We start from the raw sequence: 18,377 nt of genomic DNA on the forward strand, positions 1-18,377 counted from the left end.
GAGTTTGAAGTGCTAGTGAAAGGCTACAATGTGTTTGAAGTGCTAGTGAAAGGCTACAATGTGTTTGAAGTGCTAGGGAAAGGCTACAATGTGTTTAAAGTGCTAGTGAAAGGCTTCAATGTGTTTGAAGTGCTAGTGAAAGGATACAATGTGTTTGAAGTGCTAGTGAAAGGCTACAATGTGTTTGAAGTGCTAGGAAAAGGTTACAATGTGTTTGAAGTGCTAGTGAAAGGTTAGAATGTGTTTGAAGTGCTAGTGAAAGGCTACAATGAGTTTGAAGTGCTAGTGAAAGGCTACAATGTGTTTGAAGTGCTAGGAAAAGGTTACAATGTGTTTGAAGTGCTAGTGAAAGGTTAGAATGTGTTTGAAGTGCTAGTGAAAGGCTACAATGTGTTTGAAGTGCTAGGGAAAGGTTACAATGTGTTTGAAGTGCTAGGAAAAGGTTACAATGTGTTTGAAGTGCTAGGGAAAGGTTACAATGTGTTTGAAGTGCTACGAAAAGGTTACAATGTGTTTGAAGTGCTAGGAAAAGGTTACAATGTGTTTGAAGTGCTAGGGAAAGGCTACAATGTGTTTGAAGTGCTAGGAAAAGGTTACATTTGTGTTTGAAGTGCTAGGGAAAGGTTACAAAGTGTTTGAAGTGCTAGGAAAAGGTTACAATGTGTTTGAAGTGCCAGGAAAAGGTTACAATGTGTTTGAAGTGCTAGTGAAAGGCTACAATGTGTTTGAAGTGCTAGTGAAAGGTTACAATGTGTTTGAAGTGCTAGGGAAAGGTTACAATGTGTTTGAAGTGCTAGGAAAAGGTTACAATGTGTTTGAAGTGCTAGGGAAAGGTTACAATGTGTTTGAAGTGCTACGAAAAGGTTACAAAGTGTTTGAAGTGCTAGGGAAAGGTTACAAAGTGTTTGAAGTGCTAGGGAAAGGCTACATTGTGTTTGAAGTGCTAGGGAAAAGTTACAATGTGTTTGAAGTGCTTGGGAAAGGCTACAATGTGTTTGAAGTGCTAGGGAAAGGTTACATAGTGTTTGAAGTGCAAAGGAAAGGTCACAAAGTGTTTGAAGTGCTAGAGAAAGGCCACAAAGTGTTTGAATTTCAACTTTAAAGGGAAAATGGTTAAATGCATTTAATGTAGCATTTAATTTTCTAAAGGCCATTGAATTGAGAATATTGTATTGCAGGTAAATAGCATAGGTGGTGTATACCAGTACCTGGAGGACACTGTTATCCCTGTGATGAAGGTAGCCTCTCAACATGGCAGTAGGGAGATCTCTGCAGCCTCAGAATTCTTTCTGGTTGGATCATACAGGCTTAGACAGCTTAGGGTTGGAGGTTGGTTTTCTCCAGTATTGTATTGCCATAATTAATAAATGCATTTACAAAATACAATGTACACACAATTTGTTTAAAAGACACTCTTATTCAAAATCAATTCATACACATGTATAGCAAAGATAAATTTTTGTGTGATAAACCTTTTACTTCTTACTTAAAAATAATGCATGTATGGAAAATATTAATTACTGGTAACAAGATTGTAACCGTGTATTTTATAGCTAAAAACACAAAAATATTAATTGATTGGTGAATGCTAAAAGATTTACTGTGATCTTCAATCATCTTATAAGGTAGAAATACAGTGTCTTCTGCACCTTTCTTTCAAATTAAGCTCGGTATCCTTCATAAAAACCATTGTTTTTGACATTTATTCATCCTTTTTGATATATTAAAACAATTGTATTCATTGTGGTAAATCTTGTATGGGAGTAAGGGTGCATCTTAAAAAACAGATATGGACTTGAATAAACGCTTTTAAACTGCAAATGTTTTCAAAAACAAGCAGGAATTAACTTAATTGAAAGAGCAACATCAACATCTTTCTCAATGACATCTTCTACTTTATCAAGAAGGCAGCATTGTATAATTTTGCAAAGGTCAAGGTAAGAGCTCAAAGATTGAAATGATCATTATCCAGGCTTTATCTTGACCATGCATTATAGGATTTTTAAAAAAAAAACTACCATGAAGGTTGACATCATAATGAGGCAGCGTGTTGTGCAAAAGACCCAGGACTGTAACTTAAAGGTCATGGTCAAGGTTAGAGGCCACACCATCGGAAAAACTACTTGATGTTATCATATTAAGTCACATTAATCCATCATACTTTTTCATATAAAAAAAAATGTGTTAAAGAATGGCTACACCAGGAAAATAGGCGGAATTCTACGTTAAAGTTTTTATTCCATGCCATAAAGTCAATAGTTTTTATCAAATTGTTATGAAACTTTGTCAGGATACTAATGAACATGATGTCTTGAACATTTGTGAATATGGGTCAGGTTAAAAACTAGGTTACAAGGTCAAATCAATTAAGTTTTTATTCCATGTTGTAAAGTCAATAGTTTTTATTAGTGATGAAACGATTATCAAGTACAATCAATAAATCGTCGCTGACAATGCTGTCAATGACAATCGATAGTGGTTCTCCAAAATCGAGGTCGCTAATTACAAATTGTTTATATATTTCATAAAACCTCAATAATCTGTCTCTATGGTGTAGTGGGTACGGACTTAACTGCAAATACTGGGGATTCCGGATCGATGCATTCTGTTTTTTAAACCTTTTTTTGGTATTGTTTGTTATTAACAAATTTACTTTTTTGTGAAAGTTTTATGAAATTAAGATATTTTAATGAAATCTTCAACATTACAGGTTATTGAATGTTCAGCTAGTTATCCAATATTTATGTCTCCCCCTCTCTGGGGGAGACATATTGTTTTTGCCCTGTCCGGTAGTCCGTCAGTCCGTCCGTACGTCACACTTCGTTTCCGATCGATAACTGGAAAACCGCATGACCTAGGATCACCAAACTTGGTAGGGAGGTTGGTCGTGAGGTGTAGAGGATACCTATTGATTTTGGGGTCACTAGGTCAAAGGTCAAGGTCGCAGCGACCCCCAATATAAAAAACATTTCTGCTCAAAATCTTGAGAACGGTTTGACCTAGGTTCACCAAACTTGGTAGGGAGGTTGGTCATGAGGTGTAGAAGATCCCTATTGTTTTTGGGGTCACTAGGTCAAAGGTCAAGGTCGCGGCGACCCCCAATATAAAAAACATTTCTGCTCAAAATCTTGAGAACGGTTTGACCTAGGTTCACCAAACTTGGTAGGGAGGTTGGTCATGAGGTGTAGAAGATCCCTATTGTTTTTGGGGTCAAAGGTCAAGGTCGCGGCGACCCCCAATGTAAAAAACATTTCCGCTCAATATCTTGAGAATGGTTTGACCTAGGTTCACCAAACTTGGTAGGGAGGTTGATCATGAGGTTTAGAAAACTCCTATATTTTGGGGGGTCACAAGGTCAAAGGTCAACGTCGCTGTGACCTCTAATGTAAAAAAATATTTCCGTGCAATATCAGGAGAATGCTTTGATCTAGGTTCACCAAACTTTGAAGTGAGGTTGGTCATGATGTCTAGATGATCCCAATTGTTTTGGGGGTAACAAGGTCAATAGTCAAGGTCGTGGTGACCTTCCATGTAAAAATCATTTGCGTGTAATATCTTTATGTCTCCCCCATTCATGGGGAGACATATTGTTTTTGCCCTGTCCGTCAGTCAGTCCATCAGTCTGTCAGTCAGTCAGTCAGTACGTCACACTTCGTTTCCGCCCAATAACTATAGAACTCTTAGACCCAGGAACTTCATACTTGGTATGCTAGTTGGTCATGACTAGTAGATGACCCCTATTGAATTTGGGGTCACTAGGTCAAAGATCAGGGTCAACGTGACCTTGAGGTGAAGAAACGGTTTCCACTCAATAACTAAAGATCCTTTGGGTCCAGGAACTTCATACTTGGTATGCTAGTTGTTCATGACTATTAGATGACTCCTATTGATTTTGAGATCAAAAGGTCAAAGGTCAAGGTTACCTTCAGGTAAAAAATGTTATGTTGGCAGTGACCTTAAGCTTAAAAATGGTTTCTGCTCAATAACTAAAGAAAGCTTGTACCCAGGAACTTCATAGTTGTTCATGACTAGTAGATGACTCCTATTGATTTTGAGATCAGTAGGTCAATGGTCAAGGTCACCGTGACCTTGAGGTGAAGAAACTGTTTCCGCTCAATAACTAGAGAACGCTTGCAACCAGGAATTTCATACTTGGTATGCTAGTTGGTCATGACTAGAAGATGACCCATATTGATTTTGAGATCACTAGGTCAAAGGTCAAGGTTGCCATGACCTTGAAGTGAAGAAAAAGTTTCCGCTCAATAACTAAAGATCCTTTGGTTTCAGGAACTTCATACTTGGTAAGCTAGTTGTTCATGACTAGAAGATGACCCCTATTGATTTTCAGATCAAAAGGTCAAAGGTCAAGGTTACCTTCAGGTTAAAAAATGATAAGTTGGCGGTGACCTTAAGCTTAAAAATGGTTTCTGCTCAATAACTTAAGAACGCTTGTACCCAGGAACTTCATTCTTGGTACGCTAGTCGGTCATGACTAGTAGATGACCCCTATTGATTTTGAGATCAGTAGGTCAAAGGTCAAGGTTGCCATGACCTTGAGTTGAAGAAATGGTTACCGCTCAGTAACTAAAGAACACTTGCACCCAAGAACTTAATACTTGGTATGCAAGTTGGTTATGTAGATGATCCCTATTGATGTTGTGATCAGTAGGTAAAAGGTCATGGTCACGATGACTGTGAGCTGAAAAATGGTTTCTGATCAATAATTGAATAACGCTTGCGCCCAGGAACTTCATACAATGCAAACTTCGTTTACATTTTCCATGATTAATCAACAACACTTTCTTCTCTTCACTATTTAATATAATCGAATAAACCAAACTTCACTGTTGGTTTGTCTCCAGTCCAAAGTTACAAATTTCATGTCCATCATTTATTTTTTCTCAGCTACGACCACACAATAGGGGAGACAAGCGCTTTTTCAAAAAAGCAATCTCTAGTTTATATACTTTTTCATGGATAAAATGCTAAGATAATATACTTGATACGATGTGCATCATTTTGCAATTGATGTAAAATTATTAAGTATACATGTTTTGTTGTTATGTTTTTTCGTTAAGTTATTAAAGACAGAAAAAGGTTATGGATATTTACTTACTGTTGCAAAAAGAATGACTATAGCATCACACGTACTGATTCCAGGCTAAACCTTTTAACTGATTATGATTATACTATGTATAAAGAATGTATTCCTAAATGATATTATGAACTTTCGATTATTGTCCAATAGTAAATCGAAATACTTGGTCCGATTCGATTCAATTATCGATAGCAAATGGAGTCCAATTTTCAAACACTAGTTTTTATCCAATTGTTTTGAAATTTTGTCAAGACTACTTTTCTAGATATTGCCTTTAATATTTGAATATGGGTCACCCAAGGTTAAAAACTAGGTCAAAATATAGAAATATTTTTATTCCATGTCATAGTCAATAGTTTTTATTAACTTGTTATGAAACTTAGTCAGAATACTTGTCTACATGTTGGCTTTTGTGAATATGGGTCACTTCAGGGAAAAAACTAGGTTACAAGGTCAAATCTTAGGAAATATTTCCCCATTTCATAAATTCAAAAGCTTTTTTCAAAACTTCATAAAAATGTGTCTGCATTGTATTTTAGGCTATTGTGAATTATGGTAAAAAATTAAGTCATTACATAAAATGTTTAGAAACATTTTTCTCTGTTCTAGATTTAAGTATGAATTTTCATGAACTTTTAAAAAAATATTTGTCTGCATGAAATCTTTGAGGATAAATTGTGTCCTCTGGGGCCAAAAACTATACCTATGGTACTTGCTTCTCTTTTAGGAGTATTTAAAAAAAATGTTCATTTTACCTCAAACAAATTTATGGTTTCTTTTGATCTTCATGGAATTTGATCAGATTATTTGTATGAACATAATTCTGATAAAAATATAAATATGAGTCTTCTTGGTTTAAAAACTATGTCATAAGCTAAAATGCAGGGTGTGCAAAATTACATAGTCAAATAATGTATCATCAAATGAAAAATGTGGCGTTGCCGAATTGGCATCTTGTTTTGTACTTGTGCATGAAAATAAAAGGCTTTTGTAAATAATTTTTCCATGTGTAACGTATTTAAAACTATATGCTTTAATTTCTGGGTCACCAATTCATAGTTATGTTATGTATGTTTTTGTTATTCATGTCGGAAATAGCTCATTGAACACATATTTTTTTTTGTATTATATACCAGACTTAAATGAAAATTCCTGTATCTTGTAACGCAAAATATAAGGGAACTTCAAAAAATAGTTTAGATAGTCTTACCTATGTTAGTAAACAGGCTTTTGTTTGCAAGGCAATAATGAGGCCAAATTATATTCAATATCAGTGTCCCTAGGTAATGTAATAGTATTGTTATATTTCAGACCACCTATGGAACACTACCCATCAAATAAAGATTTGTATTGCAAAATTGTGTTTTCAGATTCTTGTACATCAAAAATTATCAAAGGACTTATGGTTGGCTGTAAGCCGTCATATTCTCTCACTGGCGAGGACAGTGGTGACTACAATAAATCATGGAGCATCCCATTGTTGGATGAAGGTAGGCCATCATATTCTCTCACTAAAAAAACATCATAATTCCTCACTACAAACCATCCTGGAAGACCCCAGTTTTGGATGAAGGTAAGTCATTTTATTCCCTGACTAAAACCGTCAGTTTCCCTCACTGGGGAGGACAGTGGCAACTATAAACAATCCTGGAGGATCCCAGTGTTGTATAAAGGGAAGCCATCATATTCCCTCACTGGGAAGGACAGTGGTTGGATGTAGGTAAGCCATCATATTCCCTCACTGGGAAGGACAGTGGTTGGATGTAGGTAAGCCATCATATTCCCTCACTTTGGAGGACAGTGGCAACTATAAACAATCCTGGAGGATCCCAGTGTTGGATAAAGGTAAGCCATCATATTCCCTCACTGGGAAGGACAGTGGTTGGATGTAGGTAAGCCATCATATTCCCTCACTGGGGAGGACAGTGGCAACTATAAACAATCAAGGAGTATCCCAGTGTTCGATGAAGGTAAGCCATCATATTTCCTTACTGGGGAGGACAGTTGCAACTATAAACAATCCTGGAGTATCCCAGAGTTGGATGAAGGTAAGTCATCATATTTCTTCACTAAAACCATTAAATTCCCTCACTTGGGAGAACAGTGGCAACTATAAACAATCCTGGAGCATCCAAGTGTTGGAATAAGGTAAGCCATTATATTCCCTCACTGGGGAGGACAGTGGCAACTATAAACAATCCAGGAGTATCCCAGTGTTCGATGAAGGTACCCATCATATTCCCTCACTGGGGAGGGCAGTTGCAACTATAAACAATCCTGGAGTATCCCAGTGTTGGATGAAGGTAAGCCATCATATTCCCTCACTGGGGAGGACAGTTGCAACTATAAACAATCCTGGAGTATCCCAGTGTTGGATGAAGGTAAGCCATCATATTCCCTCACTGGGGAGGACAGTTGCAACTATAAACAATCCTGGAGTATCCCAGTGTTGGATGAAGGTAAGCCATCATATTCCCTCACTGGGGAGGACAGTTGCAACTATAAACAATCCTGGAGTATTCCAGTGTTCGATGAAGGTAGGCCATCATATTCCCTCACTGGGGAGGACAGTGGCAACTATAAACAATCCTGGAGTATCCCAGTGTAGTATGAAGGTAAGCCATGATATTTCCTCACTGGGGAGGACAGTGGCAACTATAAACAATCCTGGAGTATCCCTTTGTTGGATGAAGGGATTAAGCCATCACATTCCTTCACTAAAACCATTATATTCCCTCACTTGGGAGGAGAGTGGCAACTATAAATCATCTTGGAGCATCCCAGTATTTGATGAAGGTTCACATAATTATCATCCAATATCACTTAAAATGGTGCCTGTATTATTAGCCCTTGATAGTCGGAAAAAGTCGAGCAAAAACTTTATATTACCCATAACAAACCAAAAAGATTTTTCAAGACAATTACATGAAAGTTTTAATACATGTTATGATTAACAGCGTGCAGCAAGACCCAAAAGTTTTTAATATTTTTAGCTCACCTGAGTATGAAGTGCTCAAAGTGAGCTATTGTGATCGCCCTGTGTCCGTCGTCTGTCGTAGTCGTTCATTGTCAACAATTTGACTGTTAACACTCTAGAGGTCACAATTTGGACACAATCTTAAGAAACTTGGTCAGAATATTACCCTAAAAAAATCTTGGACATTAAAAACTAGGTCACCAGGTCAAATTAAAGGAAAAGCTTGTTAACACTATAGAGTTCACATTTATGACTGTATCTTCAGAAAACTTGGGTCAGAATGTTAATATTATTAATCTCTAGGTCAAGTTCGAATGTGGGTCATGTGTGGTCAAAAGCTAGGTCACCAGGTCAAATTGAAGGAAAAGCTTGATAACACTCTAGAGGTTTTATTTATGACTGTATCTTCATGAAAGTTGGTCAGAATGTTTATATCGATAATCTTTCAGTCAAGTTTAAATCTGGGTCATATGCATACAAAAACTAGGTCACTAGGTCAAATCATAGGAAAAGCTTGTTAGCACTCTAGAGGTCACATTTATGACTGTATGTTCATGAAACTTAGTCAGAATGTATATATTGATTAGCTCTAGGCCAAGTTTGAATCTGGGTCATGTGTGGTCAAAGACTAGGTCACCAGGTCATATTTAAAGAAAAGCATGTTAACACTCTAGAGGCCACATTTATGACCATATGTTCATGGAACTTGATCAGAATGTTATTCTTGATGATCTTTATTGGATCAGGTGAGTGATACAGGGCCTTCAGTTATGCTCCTAAGTCCTTGTTCAACGTGATAAAAAAAAATCGAGGACGAGATTTGGAGTTTATTAACTAATACACAAACTGACAGTGGCTTGTTAATTAAAGTCATATGGATAGTAATCATTGTATAATATTATGGTGGTCATGTTACAATAATACTATTATGACAGTAAATGCATTCCCTGTATTTTCTGGTGGTGTGCTATTCAGATTATGCTATTAACCCATGGATTCACCAGTCTGGCTGGTCCCTGAAGACCCTTCCATTCGTGGGCTCACATGCCACATACTCTGGGGGTGGATATGTCGTACCATTGTCTGGCCAGGAGCAGCGGGATACAGGTGTGTTACAGACTTTCTCCCTACATTCTACAGTTATAATCTGTAAACTTATTCAAATCATCATATTCAGTGTGTGTTGCTTAAACTGAACACTTAAAACTAAGATAACTTTTTAGTTTTATCAAACACTTCGACAAACCTCTTTCCAAAATAATGTTTTGCCAGTGCTCTGTCAGACGGACGTTTTATGAGAAGGTTTGTTGAGGTGCTTAAGAAACTAAACTCACAACCATACTCTGGTAAAAGTCTGAAGGCGGGGCCCCATTAGCAGCGTAGACTGTTATGTTTCATTTAAAATGGTAAAAAAAAGAGAAGTTATCTTTGTTTGTCTTCATTCGAAGCAAAATATTAGCTTCCAATGTAGCATTTATGACTCAGTTTATCATGTGGTATACACATACTGATATTCCTGAGGTCATACCAACCTGATTCTGTGTTAAGGGTAATCAAACATTTAGGTTTTTAGCATTCAAATTTTTTTTTTTTTACCAAGACCTGCTTTCAGCAATGGAACATTTTTCTTGAGCTTAAATAACAATAACCAGAGTCAAGAAATATATGATGTGCAGGGAGAACTTATTCGAATGGCTTGATCTACATGATGCGTTCTTATTGCCTTTTGTTGGTGATTCTGCTAACAAGGGCATTTGTTGCTAATAGATTTAGAGACTCTTAAGGGTTTTTTTCCTGGCCAAATTTAGAGACTCTTAGTTTTTTGGTTCCTGACCAAATTTGGAGACTCTTAGTTTGTTTTTGTTTTTCAAGGCCAAATTTAGAGATTCTTAGTTTTTTAGTTGGGCCTATTTTTTTTTTTTTATTAGGCTTTATATAAGAATGTCATTTTCAGCATTGGAGAATTATGTTTAAGTTAACTCCTGAATATGCATTTAAGGTTTTAAACCACATATTTAAAAACCAATTAAAAAAAAAAATTATATATATATATATATATATATTTATTTATTATTATTATTATTTTATTTTTTTTTAGTTTTTTTAGTTTTTCATGTTTTTTTTCGAACTGACTATAAAAACGGTAGGGTCGGCGCCTATTCCGTAGGTAGGGTCGGGTAACCGGAACCAAATGTATTTTTTTAGGCCTTGGCCAAATGGAATTAATTAGTTATTGTGTTACATAGGACTGATTGTTCAGAACTTTGTTAAAGTTAAAAATAATGTTAAAATAATCTTTGTTAAATTTCAAATACTTTCTGATACACTGATACACTAGTTCTAACAGGATTTGAGACAACTGTTTCAGCTGTACTTCTTATTTTTAAATATTTGAGGATATCATGAACTATTTCACGTTTAAAAGTTCATGTCGTTAATTAAACACAGTTCTGAACAATCGGTCTGTTCCGTACTTGACCGTTAGTAGTCAAATTGAGCTAACATTAAGCTTTGAAACAGTTCGATAGCACAACATCCTTACAGCTTTAACTAAAACTTGTGTATGTATTGAAAAATGTAAGTGTACCATAATTACATTCAGTAATTTTTTTGTTGTAATTTACTTCTAAAGGCTGTTTCCCCTTGTGAAAAACTGTCCATTTTTCCCAAAATTTTATAACTTTTTCCCAATTTGATAAATGCAGATTATGTTAATGAATAATAAGCAATGAATTTCTTGAAGTATAAACAAAATCTTGACAAGACTTACTCTTTCAAAGCATAATAATTAGCCATTATATTAGCTGTTTTGGCCTGATTTTGTATTTTTCCCAAAGTTATTTTTTTCCCCAAATTGCAAGGCAGAGGCTGTAAAAAATAATTCCAAACAAAATCACTGACATTAAACCTTAAGAATTTACACGGATTTTGCAGATTCACTTGAGGACTTGGAAACCAGAGGATGGATTGATCGAAATACTCGTGCAGTATTTCTGGAGTTTACTTTCTATAACCCGAATGTGGACATCTTCACCGTGGGTGTGTACTTGTTTGAGTTTACCAACACTGGTGGAGTGTACCCAAGCCATCATGAAATTTCTACTAGTCTACATCACTACTCTAGTAGCTATGGAATGTTGGTGGCCCTATGTGAAGGTCTCTTTGCGGCCTTCAATCTTACTTTCATCATTATTGAAGTGAAGAAGTTCAGAAAACAAGGAAAGTCTGAATACTTTTCTAGCATTTGGACAATTATGGATTTATGTCAGATTGGAATGGCTGTAGCTGTTGTGGTAATGTTTGTTCAAAGGGTACTAGCTGTTGGAAGTGTGATGGGTGATTTCAAGTCCTCCAAGGGTGAAACATTTGTCAGCTTCTATCCTGCCGTTTTCTGGGATGTTGCCCTTATGTACATGATGGGTGGGCTTATGACAACAGTCATATTAAAAACTATCAAGTTGCTGAGATTTAACCGCAAGGTGTTCCTCTTATCGTACACTTTGTCGGCAGTCCATTTGCATCTGTTATCTTTAATACTCATCTTCACCATCACCACTTTCGCTTTTGCCGCGTTTTCATATCTACTGTTCAACTCCGTGTTCAGGGGCTACAAAACGCTTGGTGATGCGTGGGTATCCAATGTAGGTCTGTTAATGGGCATGGCAGACTTTGTCGGTCTCTACGAGTACAACCAAATCCTCGGTGTGGTCTTCCTGTTAAGTTTTGTGATTACCGTCTATTTTGGTGTGATGACATTTGTCCAAGCTATTCTCAATGTGGGTCGCATAGAAGCAAAGGACAGAATCAAGGGCAAGAAGAATGATCTGGATCTCGTGAACTATATCACTTCAAAACTGAAGATGTTTGTTCAACAGAAATAAATTGTTTCCATCCTAAAAATCAACAGAAGTAAAATTTTGTATTTGAAGTTATACAGTATCAAACAGTTTCCTACCAGTATTTAAAGTTCAACTGATATAAACTGTGTAAAGTTCAATATAAATAAACTTGTTTCCTATTTTAAGTTCAAGAGAAAAAAAACTGTTTGCTATAGAATGTTCAATAGTTGAAAACTGTTTCCTGTATAAAATTCAACAGAAAAAAAAACTGTTTCCTATTTAAAGTTCAACAGAAATAAACTGTTTGCTATAGAAAGTTCAACAGTTGAAAACTGTTTCCTGTATAAAATTCAACAGAAAAAAACTGTTTCCTATTTAAAGTTCAACAGAAATAAACTGTTTCCTATTTAAAGTTGAACAGAAATAAACTGTTTCCTATTTAAAATTGAACAGAAATAAACTGTTTCCTATTTAAAATTCAACAGATGTAAACTGTTCCTTATTTAAAATTCAAATGAAGTAGACAATACCTTGCCAAATAGGAATCATCTGTTTCAGTGTATAAAGAACACAATGAGTTGATGTTAATGTTTATCTGTTTTTGTTTTATTTGGTATTTTATTATGACGTTTGTTAAATTTGCTGTGTGTTTCACAGTTACATCATTGATTTAGACAATTCTGGAGAAGGGATATGATGAGACTGTGAACATTACAGATCATGTATTTATTGTTGGACACATATTTAAAATAATCATCCACCTTTAACTTTATTAGCACATGAAAATGTCAATGTATTATCATAGCCTTTGTTATGTCAGCATGCAAATATTCTTATTACACTTTACAAAATACGTATAAGTAGAAAAAATAAATAAACAATCAATGAGAAGGTGATCATGTTCTTATAAACATTTAGTAAGAATTTACTATTCTTTAACAAAGATACATAATTTTCTAAGTTCTGTTCTATTAGTTGAATTTAATAACTGGACATACTTAATCACTGACGGTTTTATAGTGATTAAGTTAGTATTCTTTATATAGTTCCTTCTAAGAGCATCACTGTAAGAACAGATACATGTAAGGTTAACACGTAATGCTGACTTAAATGATTGTTGGGTTATGCTCCTTTTCGAATGAACAAAGAACAGATGGCCATTAATTGGCATTTATGCATGTTTTACAACATTCTCTGTAACTGTTAACAAAATAAGTTTTAGATGTTATCAGAAAAAAAGAGTTATTTTTATTGTCATATAGATCCATGTATTATGTTATTGATATGTTTAAAAGGGACTAGGCATCAAATATGGTCCAAAATCGGCTTATACATTACTTCCTCAAAACAAACATAAAATTGTCAATGCAAGCTACTAGGAGGCTGATAAGACATCACACTACATTGTGGTTAAAATTTTGAAGAAAAAAACATGCAACATTCATGTTGCTGTCTCATCAGTGTTTCCCCGTTTAAAATAGCGCAAATAAATTAGTTCCCCAGTTAAATCATATCTGGTAATGAGTACAGATAAATATACCGATGCTATTTTTAAACTTGGTGGGATTTACGTGGTAGACAACCCTATATATATGGTTGTATAGTAAATTTCAAATTGGTAAAAAACTGCAAAAGATGCGTGTGTTATAAGCAGTGTGATACATCAGTAGGCCGACAATTCAATTCAATTCAATATACACAACGATGTCAGTTTTATTTACGTTTTTGACGTTTTTTCTTTTTTCTTGCAATTGTATTATCAGACGGTGTCTAACCCCTTTAATGTGCAATTGAATATATATTTATCCAATAAATGTTTTAAACCTCGATCCTGTACATGTTTGTACAGACATTTTCTTAATGAATGTTTTCCTAGTTTAATCTTGAATAATGTTAATGAAAGTTTGTTAGTTAATCAATGTTATTTCAACAGTTCGTAAATAAATCATGGTTTCAAAAAATATTGTTTTTTATACTGTTATGATATAATGACACCCATAAGTAGACATGTAAGGGGGTATTCACTGTAAATTTTAAATTATCACTCATGGGCACACCTGAAGCATTTTGAACTGTACGCCCACATACGTTAATGAGCCTTCGACATGTATAAGCTGCACTCTCACAGATTTACGGTTTTTACACCTTTTTTATTTTTTTATTTTTTACTAGTTTTTAATTCAATCAGTAAGAAAAATACGGTGCGTTTTAAATGCACATTTAACACACTCTTGAGAAGGGATAGTAATGAAAGAATCGTTTTTAATGCAGTAGTATACATGTACCATACGATTATTAAGCAGTACATACATCCATTAAGTGATTTCGATATTATGTAACTTGGCCTGGTGACCTATGAGCTGGTGTGACCCATTTCATCTTGACCTAGATTTCTGAAAGACAATCATTCTGGGTCTGTTGTATGCTGATCAGATGAAATTTTATCCGCAATGCTTTTATATGCTTTGACCTGAAATGGTCTTGCTTTTGACCTGACACAACCCATGCTCAATATAATTTATATTTGAGGGCGATTTATACATTCACAGCCTTCTTTTACTTCTTTTCCCTTCTTTTTTGTTATGCTCCTACTTTTTCTTTTTTGTAAAAATATTTCGAGAAATAATAGAAAAGTTTAAACTAAATGCATTACTTGAAATGGTCTAAATCTTGATTTTAATAAGAAGCAATTTCTAGTATTTTTTGTATGATAAATCTGATGCAGTAGGTCTTCATTGCTGCAAGAGGGGTTCTATGATGAGAATGAGTGGTGCATGTTCGCTAGTCAGAGACACTCGTTCCAGGTTCATCTCCTTATCCTGTGGCTTGAAGCACCTTCTAAGCAAAGATAACTACATGTACAATACAATTAATGAATAGGTTTAGTTGTCATTTATTTGCATCCGAAAAGGTAATTGAAGAGCCCTACTATCCATACTTTTTGCTCTTAATATCCCTATTTTTCCCTACTTTAAATTAAAATAATTTTGAAGAAAAAAACATGCAACATTCATGTTGCTGTCTCATCAGTGTTTCCCCGTTTAAAATAGCGCAAATAAATTAGTTCCCCAGTTAAATCATATCTGGTAATGAGTACAGATAAATATACCGATGCTATTTTTAAACTTGGTGGGATTTACGTGGTAGACAACCCTATATATATAGTTGTATAGTAAATTTCAAATTGGTAAAAAACTGCAGAAGATGCAAGTGTTATAAGCAGTGTGATACATCAGTAGGCCGACAATTCAATTCAATTCAATATACACAACGATGTCACTTTTATTTACGTTTTTGACGTTTTTTCTTTTTTCTTGCAATTGTATTATCAGACGGTGTCTAACCCCTTTAATGTGCAATTGAATATATATTTATCCAATAAATGTTTTAAACCTCGATCCTGTACATGTTTGTACAGACATTTTCTTAATGAATGTTTTCCTAGTTTAATCTTGAATAATGTTAATGAAAGTTTGTTAGTTAATCAATGTTATTTCAACAGTTCGTAAATAAATCATGGTTTCAAAAAATATTGTTTTTTATACTGTTATGATATAATGACACCCATAAGTAGACATGTAAGGGGGTATTCACTGTAAATTTTAAATTATCACTCATGGGCACACCTGAAGCATTTTGAACTGTACGCCCACATACGTTAATGAGCCTTCGACATGTATAAGCTGCACTCTCACAGATTTACGGTTTTTACACCTTTTTTATTTTTTTATTTTTTACTAGTTTTTAATTCAATCAGTAAGAAAAATACGGTGCGTTTTAAATGCACATTTAACACACTCTTGAGAAGGGATAGTAATGAAAGAATCGTTTTTAATGCAGTAGTATACATGTACCATACGATTATTAAGCAGTACATACATCCATTAAGTGATTTCGATATTATGTAACTTGGCCTGGTGACCTATGAGCTGGTGTGACCCATTTCATCTTGACCTAGATTTCTGAAAGACAATCATTCTGGGTCTGTTGTATGCTGATCAGATGAAATTTTATCCGCAATGCTTTTATATGCTTTGACCTGAAATGGTCTTGCTTTTGACCTGACACAACCCATGCTCAATATAATTTATATTTGAGGGCGATTTATACATTCACAGCCTTCTTTTACTTCTTTTCCCTTCTTTTTTGTTATGCTCCTACTTTTTCTTTTTTGTAAAAATATTTCGAGAAATAATAGAAAAGTTTAAACTAAATGCATTACTTGAAATGGTCTAAATCTTGATTTTAATAAGAAGCAATTTCTAGTATTTTTTGTATGATAAATCTGATGCAGTAGGTCTTCATTGCTGCAAGAGGGGTTCTATGATGAGAATGAGTGGTGCATGTTCGCTAGTCAGAGACACTCGTTCCAGGTTCATCTCCTTATCCTGTGGCTTGAAGCACTTTCTAAGCAAAGATAACTACATGTACAATACAATTAATGAATAGGTTTAGTTGTCATTTATTTGCATCCGAAAAGGTAATTGAAGAGCCCTACTATCCATACTTTTTGCTCTTAATATCCCTATTTTTCCCTACTTTAAATTAAAATAATTTTGAAGAAAAAAACATGCAACATTCATGTTGCTGTCTCATCAGTGTTTCCCCGTTTAAAATAGCGCAAATAAATTAGTTCCCCAGTTAAATCATATCTGGTAATGAGTACAGATAAATATACCGATGCTATTTTTAAACTTGGTGGGATTTACGTGGTAGACAACCCTATATATATAGTTGTATAGTAAATTTCAAATTGGTAAAAAACTGCAAAAGATGCAAGTGTTATAAGCAGCGTGATACATCAGTAAGCCGACAATTCAATAAGCAGTGTGATACATCAGTAAGCCGACAATTCAATTCAATTCAATATACACAACGATGTCAGTTTTATTTACGTTTTTGACAATTTTCTTTTTTCTTGCAATTGTATTATCAGACGGTGTCTAACCCCTTTAATGTGCAATTGAATATATATTTATCCAATAAATGTTGTAAACCTCGATCCTGTACATGTTTGTACAGACATTTTCTTAATGAATGTTTTCCTAGTTTAATCTTGAATAATGTTAATGAAAGTTTGTTAGTTAATCAATGTTATTTCAACAGTTCGTAAATAAATCATGGTTTCAAAAAATATTGTTTTTTATACTGTTATGATATAATGACACCCATAAGTAGACATGTAAGGGGGTATTCACTGTAAATTTTAAATTATCACTCATGGGCACACCTGAAGCATTTTGAACTGTACGCCCACATACGTTAATGAGCCTTCGACATGTTTAAGCTGCACTCTCACAGATTTACGGTTTTTACACCTTTTTTATTTTTTTATTTTTTACTAGTTTTTAATTCAATCAGTAAGAAAAATACGGTGCGTTTTAAATGCACATTTAACACACTCTTGAGAAGGGATAGTAATGAAAGAATCGTTTTTAATGCAGTAGTATACATGTACCATACGATTATTAAGCAGTACATACATCCATTAAGTGATTTCGATATTATGTAACTTGGCCTGGTGACCTATGAGCTGGTGTGACCCATTTCATCTTGACCTAGATTTCTGAAAGACAATCATTCTGGGTCTGTTGTATGCTGATCAGATGAAATTTTATCCGCAATGCTTTTATATGCTTTGACCTGAAATGGTCTTGCTTTTGACCTGACACAACCCATGCTCAATATAATTTATATTTGAGGGCGATTTATACATTCACAGCCTTCTTTTACTTCTTTTCCCTTCTTTTTTGTTATGCTCCTACTTTTTCTTTTTTGTAAAAATATTTCGAGAAATAATAGAAAAGTTTAAACTAAATGCATTACTTGAAATGGTCTAAATCTTGATTTTAATAAGAAGCAATTTCTAGTATTTTTTGTATGATAAATCTGATGCAGTAGGTCTTCATTGCTGCAAGAGGGGTTCTATGATGAGAATGAGTGGTGCATGTTCGCTAGTCAGAGACACTCGTTCCAGGTTCATCTCCTTATCCTGTGGCTTGAAGCACTTTCTAAGCAAAGATAACTACATGTACAATACAATTAATGAATAGGTTTAGTTGTCATTTATTTGCATCCGAAAAGGTAATTGAAGAGCCCTACTATCCATACTTTTTGCTCTTAATATCCCTATTTTTCCCTACTTTAAATTAAAATAAATTCTACTTTTATCCCTACTTTTTTGTTATTGGTCACTTGAAAGCCTGCATTTATATACACAATAATTCTTATTAATTTTCACTATGATCCGATAAAAAGTATCCTTAACTGCATTGCTGGGAGTATTCTCAAATATTTAAGCGACACTGACATTAAGTCATTAACCATAAGTTTGTAAAACTCGCCAATTTGACATACATAAAGATTAGATGAAGTTAGAACCTCGTAGTTTGTTTACAATGAACATGCTTAAAAAGTTGCACATGCCATTTTAGATCAACCAAGTAGCACAATTCTTGACCTA

The 18,377-nt window shown here is 34.6% G+C and overlaps 1 protein-coding gene across 1 annotated transcript in view; it reads left to right on the forward strand.

Annotated features, from left to right (window-relative positions):
- The window catches only part of LOC128236161 (uncharacterized), a 113,128-nt gene extending 96,889 nt beyond the window's left edge, over positions 1-16,239 (forward strand). The window contains exons 29-32 of the mRNA XM_052951045.1: positions 1,179-1,329; positions 6,469-6,588; positions 9,051-9,182; positions 11,010-16,239. Of these exons, the coding sequence (XP_052807005.1) occupies positions 1,179-1,329; positions 6,469-6,588; positions 9,051-9,182; positions 11,010-11,956 (1,350 nt within the window). The 3' untranslated portion in view covers positions 11,957-16,239. The remainder of the gene's footprint in view (positions 1-1,178; positions 1,330-6,468; positions 6,589-9,050; positions 9,183-11,009) is intronic.
- Positions 16,240-18,377: the final 2,138 nt, after the last annotated feature.

The sequence above is a fragment of the Mya arenaria genome, chromosome 5 (assembly GCF_026914265.1).
Source record: "Mya arenaria isolate MELC-2E11 chromosome 5, ASM2691426v1".
Lineage (NCBI taxonomy): Eukaryota > Metazoa > Mollusca > Bivalvia > Myida > Myidae > Mya > Mya arenaria.